The sequence below is a fragment of the Styela clava genome, chromosome 12 (assembly GCF_964204865.1).
Source record: "Styela clava chromosome 12, kaStyClav1.hap1.2, whole genome shotgun sequence".
In the NCBI taxonomy this organism is placed as follows: Eukaryota; Metazoa; Chordata; class Ascidiacea; order Stolidobranchia; family Styelidae; genus Styela; species Styela clava.
Window position 1 is genome coordinate 20,587,428 of NC_135261.1, and position 10,056 is coordinate 20,597,483.

A 10,056-nucleotide genomic window follows, 5' to 3' on the forward strand; every position below is an offset into this window, starting at 1 on the left:
TTCCTAGATTGCAGGACTTTATGAAGACGCAGACGTGCGTTCAGGCTTTGGGTTGGCTTAGCGAGGGATTTCGCCGTTTATTTACCCTGTGCTTGTGACTTCCTTCTGTGTTATTTTTCGACAATCATACAATAATATATTGTAGGAGTGGAAATGACAACATTTATAAGTTCCAGGGTAGCGCTGCATGGTGAGTGACTACGGTATTGGTACGGTACCGGTTTCAGGGTTTAATAGTGCAGTAGTGACGCATAGTCTGATAGTTAACAAAACCGCGGCGATACTGCCATAGTCGGGTCTCGTGTAGTTTCGTACCTAACGTACTTCTAGTGGGCGTAGCATAACAATTTTTTGATATGTCAATCCTAACCCCCATCTGACTACGCCATCCAAAATTCTGTCACTACCGTACGGTACGACATCACAATCACGTCATAGAGCTTGCTAAATATACATACAATCGCCTGAAATGGCATTGGCGGCGACGATAAAGAACTGACTGACATTATCGATCTCTCTCCTATTGAAATCGTTGCGACGAGAAAACGAGAGAAATAACTGTTCGATTTCGGGTGCTCGTTTGCGCATCTTGGATGGCAGTTTGTATAGTTTGAAGGGCTCTATTACGTCACTGTGACGTCGCGTTGACGTAATTTTTGGATGGTGTAGTCAGGTGGGGGTTAGGATTGATACGTTAAAAAATTGTCATGCTACGCCCACTAGAAGTATGTTAGGTACGAAACTACATGAGACCCCCATAGTCTACCTGCAAAACTGATTGATTAATCGGTAAGAAATTGGTTGATTGTCTGTTGTCAGACAAATGCCGACTGTCACACTGTGGCTATCTAATCAAAATAGACAAAAATGGGGTCTCGTGTAGTACGGTACTTCTAGTTGGCGTAGCATAACAACTTTTTGACATGTCAATCCTGACCCCCACCCGAATACGTCATCCAAAATTTACGTCACTACGACATCCTGACATCACAATTACGTCATAGAGTTCGCCAAATATACTGATATACGTACGATCGCCTGAAATGTCATCGGCGCCGACAATAAAGAACTGACTAACGTCAACGATCTCATTCATGATTGTTGCAACGAGAAAAGGAGAGAAATAGTTGTTCGATTTCGGGTGCTCGTCTGCGCATCTTGGATGACAGTTCATATAGTTTGAAGGGCTCTATTACTGTATTACGTCACTGTAGCGTAGTACCGATAGTGACCTAATTTTTGGATGGCGGGGTCAGGTGGGGGTTAGGATTGACACATGAAAAAATTGTTGTGCTACGCCCACTATAAGTACGTTCGGTCAGTAGGTGCTAAACTACATGAGAGCCCAAAAATGACTATCACTCACTGAATTCTGGAATTGCTTGAACCAAAGCATTGATCATTCATCATGTTGTCATCATTACTGCATTACAGCATTAGCTTGATAGTGACAAAATGCTAATGTTAACCGTTCATTTTTTCAGGTCTGAGATCATGTTTTGGCAATTTGAAAGACGGACCTGTGCCTGTTTGTGTATGTATTAGATTTTCATCTTAGCATCCAGTAATATTCAAAAAAAATTGAGTTACTCTGTAAACAATTACTTATTAAGTGATCAATGATGTATCAAACTTACTTGTATGCATTAATACATTTTTTATTCCCTTTTTCAGATATTGCGCAATACAGCTGGTGTATGCATCAACAGGTTTTATGCTGCAGCAGTAAAACAAGTCTATCAACGTAACAAACCACATATAAATATAGGAACAATTGGACACGTTGATCATGGAAAAACTACACTTACTGCGGCTATTACTAAATGTATTATTATTTATATTGAAAATACTCACAGCCATGTAAGGTTACAGATAGAGAAAAATGAATGAATTCACTGGGTATTTGGTAATATTCAATTATTTGTCACATGCTTGGGGTGAATGAATTATGAATTGACGTAAAATAGGACCTGAGATTCCTAATATTTTATGTCAATATATTTGGCCCAACACACTAAGCACTAGGCTGAGGTCTACTAACTACTTTTGAGTTAATCAGTATATTTCTTGGTAGTTCTGATTGAGTGATGCCTGGGTGAAAAATGTCAGAATGCCCAAAACGTTTTGACATCATAGATCCATTTTGAAATACTCATGGTACGATTTATTTAGTTATGAACCAGTTAAATTTATCGAATTTGAATATGAATGTTTAAATACAGTAAAATTGAAATTTTTTTGCAACTTTTTTAGATCTTTCTGCAAAAACTGGATCTACGTTTAAAAAATATGAAGAAATTGATAACGCACCAGAAGAAGTATCGAGAGGAATTACTATAAATGCTGCTCATATTGAATATGAATCTGAAAAGAGACATTATGCACATGTGGATTGTCCTGGACATGCTGATTTTATCAAGGTCATTTATTCTTGGAAGTTTGTCAATTAGAAGTAGAACCATGCATAAGTAACTTGTGTGATCTAGGTAAATTAAGACTGTGGTTACAAATTTCAACATTGTTTGGTGTTGTTTCTATTATGGAATCTATTAAAGTTAATATTGAAGTTTCTATTATGGAATCAACTATTCCAAGTCTTTGTGGAAATGAGAATTGTTGGGGCACATACTACGAGAGTACCGAAAGTAGTATATGGTTAGAAAATTTTTAGTCATCAAACTATTGTTATATTTTGCCCATTCTAAATTACTAGTACTAGCAAAGTGTTTTCAGTTTCGAATTGAACTTGTAAACCATTCTACTACATATTTAGAACATGATCACCGGAACAACCATGATGGATGGTGGAATCCTAGTTGTTGCTGCAACAGATGGTGCTATGCCTCAGACAAGAGAACATCTCATTCTAGCCAAGCAAATTGGGGTGCAAAGTTTGGTTGTTTATATCAATAAAGCTGATGCTGTAGATTCAGAAGTTTTAGAATTGGTAAGAACTAAGAATCATTCCTGTTTGATGAATTTCTTGTAAAAATTGACTTTGCTATTAAGTATTTGCTAAAATTGATTTACGTCAGGGTAATCATCTTGTTACAATTTAAAAATTGTGTTACGAACAGCAAGCCAATCAAAATGTGGAAATTACTACTCACCGGTAAATAACACCTTGTGCCCAGGGTTTAAAAACAGATCAGTAACCACTAACTGCAAATGGATGTCATCCTTTGTTATGATTTTAGCAAAGTATTCCATGACCTTATGTAAAAGTGATGACTCGTAATATTTTTATTTTTTTTTTCATTTACAGGTTGAGATGGAAATTCGAGAAATATTAACAGAACATGGATTCGATGGCGATAACACAAAAATCGTTGTTGGTTCCGCACTTTGTGCTCTCGAGGTATTTGTTATGTATATGTATCGTCAATTTCACAATAAATAGTTATGCAGAATCGTACACAAGAAATTAAAAATTTTTTCATTTAATATATGCATTCAAAATGTTGCAACCCTACATGCTCATTTCCTGTATACAGATCGCAGGCTGTCATAAGTATGCTTTTCTATCTAACATTGTCCTATGTCGTCCATCAGGAAATTACCAAAAAATTGGTTGCACATTGTGTTTGTTGCATACATATTTATTTATAAGAATGATTGATTGTAAATTTTATGCATATCACATCAATGAGATTTGATGAAAAATATATGTTAAAATAACGTATCTCAATTTTGTGCTTTGCTTTTTATTCCAATATTTTTGCAATGCACAGGATACAAAACCAGAAATTGGAGAAAATTCCATTAAAGAGTTGGTCGATGTAATAGACGAACATATCGCTCTTCCGCAAAGAGATTTGACAAGTCCGCCGTATTTACCTATTGAACATACTTATAAAATACCTGGCCGAGGTGAGAACTTCATTCATGGTAAAAGCAAGGGTAGGGATAAGTGTCGATATCTGAACATTTGATAAACTGTCCCCCTTCTGGTTTCGATAAAATTTGATTATTTTAGTGACATATTAATAAAGCACTTATTTTGAGATTTTCCAATATGTTTTCATTATAAAACTTGATAATTGTCAGAGCATATTTATTTCTCAGCAAGGCATATATATCTGCCCTGTCATTGTTCAAATAACAAATTCATCCAAAGTCTTTTTATGGTGTATCACTAAATTTAATTTGCTTCTGTTAAAAAAATTTCTCTACAAAACAAACCAGGTACCGTTGTCAGTGGCAAACTTACTCAAGGCGTTTTAAAGAAAGGCGATCAAGTAGAAATTGGAGGATTTGGAAAAATGATCAAGTCAACAGCTTCAGGTTGTATATTACATTTTTCATCCCTTTTGAATTCAACGCTCCCCTAATCAGGCTGCAATGCATAAGCAACATATCCGATATTCTGAACTTTGAAATTGTCGGTTATGTCCAGGGTGCAGGCTGGTTAAACTGGTCCAAAAAATATACATATAAAGCCTCATAAATTTCCATGCAATGACTTCAGAAACTGGTGCGCGATTACGCTACTCGTTAAAAGAGCCAAACTTTATAGCAAACGAGGATTTTTCTGTTTCTCAAAATATTCATTCCATGACCAGTAAAAAACTTCGAAATATCAATTATGTTCAACCTAGCTCACCGCTGTATCTACTCTGAGTAGACCAATTTCTAATGATTCTGTTTTAATGAAAAGTTTTTTCAGTTGCGAGTTTGTAGCATCCTGTGAGTTAATCTGCAAATTTAAATGCTTTTGAATTGCATTCTGGTTCATTAATTGTGTTTGTATTGCTATTGGGAGTTCTCTGGAATTATTCAAACTAAAAACTTGTATGAGTGAAAGGGATTCTCCTTGCAGAGAAATGATCACTATTTGGGGATTGATCACTATTGTCGAATATGACAGAAATTTTGTGTCAGATGAAAGTAAACATCGTCGTTACTCCATATTCCAGAGTCTTCGATGATAAATAATATTGTTCATTTTGACATTTCATATCCATTCGTCATGACGCACGGGAGGGAATTGTATATGTTTCTTATTGACCCTGAAAGGTTGAGAAACACATCTATAACTAAAAATAAAGATTTTTGTTTCAATACTTGATAACTTTGCGATATATGCCACGCACACATTGATGTTTTTGTACTAATTACTAGGTATCGAAACATTCCACAAGACTTGTGATGTCGCAGAGGCAGGCGATCAACTCGGGGTTCTGCTTCGTGGTGTAAAAAGAGAAGACGTAAGACGTGGCATGGTCGTCGGTAAAGCTGGTACAATTAAGTTGTCCCAGAAATTCCAAGCAACGGTTAGTGAATGAATTTTGAATTGATTGATCCTTATCAACTAGTGCACAATCAAATGGGAAAAACCCTAGGTTAGTTTATACGAGTTAACATTGCCTATATTTGTCTCTATGTAAAGGTTTATGTCTTAACAAAAGAAGAAGGTGGATTTGGAAAACCAATAACCGGCAACTATATGGCAATGCTGTATTCAAAGACATGGAATGTCAACGGCCGGACTCCTGCTCCCGCTGAAGATGAAGAATCGGTAAGCAATGTGAAACAGTTAGTTGTTGTTTTTATCTGGTTATCTGAAATTGTTTATAGGAACCGCTGGACTACATGAATTACTATGCCCATCTTACTTAACCAGTGTACCAAAGATTTAAAATATTATTTTTACAGAAAATGGTTATGCCTGGAGAACAAGGTTCAATAGACTTCGTTTTACGCGTCCCCTTGGTTGTTATCGAAGGCGATAGATTCACAATTCGTAATGGAAGAACCACAGTAGGCACAGGACTTATTACAAAAACAATGCCACCAGCAAAAGGCGAAGTAGATAAGCTGTTCCCCAAATAGTTTTATTTGAAATATAAAAAAATTTGATGCATGAATCTGTGATAATAGTGTGTTATCTAGATTTCGTAGCCAGGACCACCGGCATACATATATTCTCAAATTTGGATGGCCTGAAATGATTTCTGTATTATAAACTCGCTAAACTATTTTTTACAAACTAACTAACAACACTGGCTCATTGTCACGAAGTCTACACCAGCCAATTCTTGTCCGATCAGATGACTGTGGTAAAAACAATGCATCATTTACTAAAGAAGTGCTCTGTCCGTTTCCTGATGCTAATTTTTATTAAAAAATGAGTTGGAGTTATGGAGTGTCCCGTTTTTTGTACTCTGTTACTCCGGTAATTGTGGGACATTTGCTTCTGTGTCGACCTACTTGTTTGATATTGTGTCACTAGAAATGAAATTATGGGCACCTTCACCATAGAGTGCGCCCTGATTAAGCTTCGTTGCAAAAATATAGAATTCCACTTAATGACTACGCGCCGACATTGCAATATGTTTGAGACGGGAAGCTTTGCAGATTTCCGCCAATCTAGTCCTGTTTTGCACATTGAACTTGGTCATCTCTTGTTTAGCTGATTCATCTGTGTTTGTATTTTTATAAAAGGTTGATCAGTCGTATCTTGGGCTGGGCATTTCGAATGTAGGCCTGGCCAACCTTTTTAGTGTCGCGGGCCACTTTCACATCGGGAAATTCATTTCGAACTGCAAACGTTTGTATAACAGCCAAGTTCTGCTATAAAATTCAAGTTTATTCATGTAAAATCGGTTGAGTCCATAATTACTGAATAGGACTGGGCAAAATATTCGAATATCGTATTGAATATTAGAATAGCAGTTTACTGTCCGAGTAATTGGTGACGCATGATCTGGACACGTCATCTAACTTGCGCGTAGCTGAATCAAATGCTTGGATTACACAATGCAGAAGCGGAAGTTCATCGCATATATATATTCTAACATACATTTTCAACAACTCCTAAAATAGCTTAGCTGTCTGTAGCTTCGCACAGATACAAGTTTTTGAGGATCCGTAAATGGCTGTTACACCCTCTATTATAGTACCGTAGTAGTATATATTTACTATGGTACACCACATCGAAAACTCGTATCGATACAAATGTCGTATATTTGGATTTACTAATCTATGATATAGGCACAAAATATCTCAGGTTGTCATGGCAAATCTATGGGTTAAATCTCGGTATTTGCGTAAACGGCACCTCGTTCATAATATGCTAATAAAATCCAACTCAGTTTTACCGACAGGTAGAAGATAGGAAGTAGGTGTACATAAATGAATATAAAATGGGGGAGTGTTTGAAGGTCACGAACTGATAAATAAGTAGCAAAACATTTGAGCTTTGCCCAACATTATCGTCATTTGTGATGGGCGACCTCAATATGGCGCTAAGACACTATTGTGACATAACAATAGCTATTTCTGAGCTTGAATCACAATGATCCTTCTCTTGGCTTCCCCTTTATAGATATCTGATTGCGCTTTTTGTTTTAACCGTTCAATAACATGGGGTCGACGTACGGATACCAACCGCCCCGGGATGGCCGGGCCAGTCGCGGAATTGGCGTCCCGGGCTGGGCTACGGTTGTCCCGGAATTTACTGACAACCAAGCGTTCTAAACAGTATCCCCTCTAAGGTGTGCGCGCGCACACAGCTTTCAGAGGCTGCGCACACGCATAGATTTACTGCGCACAGACGTATTTCGATGTAATGTAACAATGTGCTCGGTTGGCAGGTTGAGAAAGTTTGTTGTTGGCCCACTTATTACCCGGTTAGAACGCCAAAATTTCTTCATTGGTTTTTGCACAAATATTAGTCATTTCCAAAAAAGTGCGCACACACCAAAATTTCTGCGCACACATACTACAAAAAATTAGAGGGAATATTGGTTCTAAATTAGAATGCCATGTAAACGTGTCGGCTTCGTTCAAAAATGAAAATGGGAATATTTTTTGAAATAAAAACGATTAAATCTGTATGGTTCAATCAAATAGAAGTGAGTTGAAACTTGGATAAGACATGTTTCGTCAACCGTGACCTCCTGATGATAAGCTGAACAATTGCAAAATGGATTATAACATTATATACAGCAGTCATCTTAATTTGAGAGGATCATTCAACTTGGTATATCAATTGAAAAAACGCAGGTAGTTTGAAAACGGTTCTGTAGCTGTAAGTCCGTAAAAGGCAAGTAAAGGTGAAGATTGGATTTATTAATTTCTATAAACTCAAATTTATATATATCCTAGTACTTATCAATATATTTCATGTAAAAAAGGTGTTGGGGGGAAAGTACTTTTTATTACTTTAGGGTTAGGTTTAGTAATTTAGGGTTTTTCCTAAAGACCACAAAGAGAAAAAGCTTTCAGGCTCGCATAGCCTTCTGTTTTAGGACGCCTTGCTGACAGCTCTTTGTCTTAGCGAGAGTTCATTAAATATTAAATTTCCGTAAGAACTACAAATTTTAACGTAACTTTTTCCAGATAATACCAAAGATATTTTGAAAGCGGCAAAATCACAAGAAAAATACAAATTTAAATACCAGAAAGATTAATTTTTCGTGATATTTGTTAAATAATAAAATCCACTCGGCACAAATTGTAGCCTACATTTTTATTGTTTTAGTTTTTTTCTGCATTTATGCCTGAAAGAGTCAACAGTTCATTAGTTTATTTGATTGTGAAGAAATTATTTACAAGCCGGAGTTTGAAAAAATAACCTGCACGATCATCACTACTTGAAGAGCAACGCGCACTGTTGATTTTGATATCTTTGATATTTCGCAAGCTTCTGTTGCATCAATTTTCAAATTCTTGACATTCAGGCGTTAGGGTGTCCCAGAATGGTTTAACACAATTGAGTGAACAGATACTTGTTTAATGAATCTACAATTTAATAAGAATTAGACAAATGGAAACAAAACGCAGAAAAGTGGATGCCGGATGCAACGAGTTCAATGGCGCAGAAAAATGTTCAATGCAATGCAATGAGTAGATAAAATCCATATTCGAGAGATGTATCACTGCTTGATGAAATATCTTCTTGAGGGAAAACTCAAAGTTGGCAACCCTAGGTCGACGGGAAATTGCCGAATAACGCAGGAGTTCGGCAAGCTCGAAAAGGAAACACCGGTCTATTACGTGCGACATTGAATGTGGAAATCTGTCAATTGTCTAGCTAGATCAGTGGTTCTCAACCGGTGGTCCGCGAAGCATTTCCAGGGGGTTCGCGATTAAATTAAGATTGTAGGAAATTATTTGCAGTTTAATATCGTTTTTTTTGTGATACGATCGAACATTTGCTGCCTATGTGACAATAGCCTACAAAAACTATTTTGATTTATCTCCCGTAGACTTATTGTGACAAATACGAGTTATTACATGACAATGATAATACGAGAACGCAGCTACAGTGATCACTTTCTCAGTTTTGGTGCGCCATTTTGCCGTCGTACCCAAAAATATCGATGGAAGCATTACGTGTTATTGTTCCATTCGCCTCCACATACCTTTGTGAAAGTGGATTTTCTGCTCTCGTTCATATCAAATCCAAGGCTCGTAACCAACTAAACGTCGACGACGATATGCGTCTATCGTTATCAGAAACAAGACCACGTATTTCAAGACTTGCTTTTAATATACAACAGCAGAAATCCCTTTAAGTGTATTCGATTTGACAAAATAAATGAAAATGTCCACTAGTTTAGTGTTATTTTTGACTTGGTTAAATCTGTATGGAACATTAGGTTGCTGTTTAAGCTATAAAATAAATTTCAAATGAGAAACTTTGAGGGGTCCGCCACCGCTTTGGGTCCGCAAAGACAAAAAGGTTGAGAACCACTGGTCTAGATAGATCATAGGTTCTCAAAGTGCTCCATGCGGAGCCCCAGGGCTCCGTGAAAGAAACCTAGGGGCTCCACAAACTAATCGATTACTGATCGGCTAATTTTGTAACTGTCCAAAGAAGCAATAACAACATTAATGAAATTTGACAACTGTGGCGTAAATATGGCAACATTGCGGCAATTCAATTATATATTTGACATTATCTATAAGCAGCAGCGCAGCCAGGATTTACAAATAGAGAGCCGGTTTAAAATTTGGAATCGAAAATTTCCGCGCAACATTCTTCGCGATTAGGCCACTCATTGAAAAAAGATTTTTGAAGCGGATAACGAGTTTTCTGTTGCATAAAAT

At 36.9% G+C, this 10,056-nt stretch overlaps 1 protein-coding gene across 1 annotated transcript; it reads left to right on the top strand.

Annotated features, from left to right (window-relative positions):
• On the top strand, window positions 1–6,141 carry LOC120330463 (elongation factor Tu-like). The gene is made up of 11 exons (XM_078118767.1): window positions 1–190; window positions 1,485–1,534; window positions 1,675–1,825; window positions 2,254–2,420; window positions 2,774–2,947; window positions 3,266–3,358; window positions 3,732–3,870; window positions 4,186–4,284; window positions 5,122–5,273; window positions 5,390–5,518; window positions 5,656–6,141. Exons 1-11 carry the CDS (start codon window positions 154–156, stop codon window positions 5,830–5,832), a joined length of 1,368 nt encoding a protein of 455 aa, XP_077974893.1. The 5' UTR covers window positions 1–153; the 3' UTR covers window positions 5,833–6,141.
• Window positions 6,142–10,056: the final 3,915 nt, after the last annotated feature.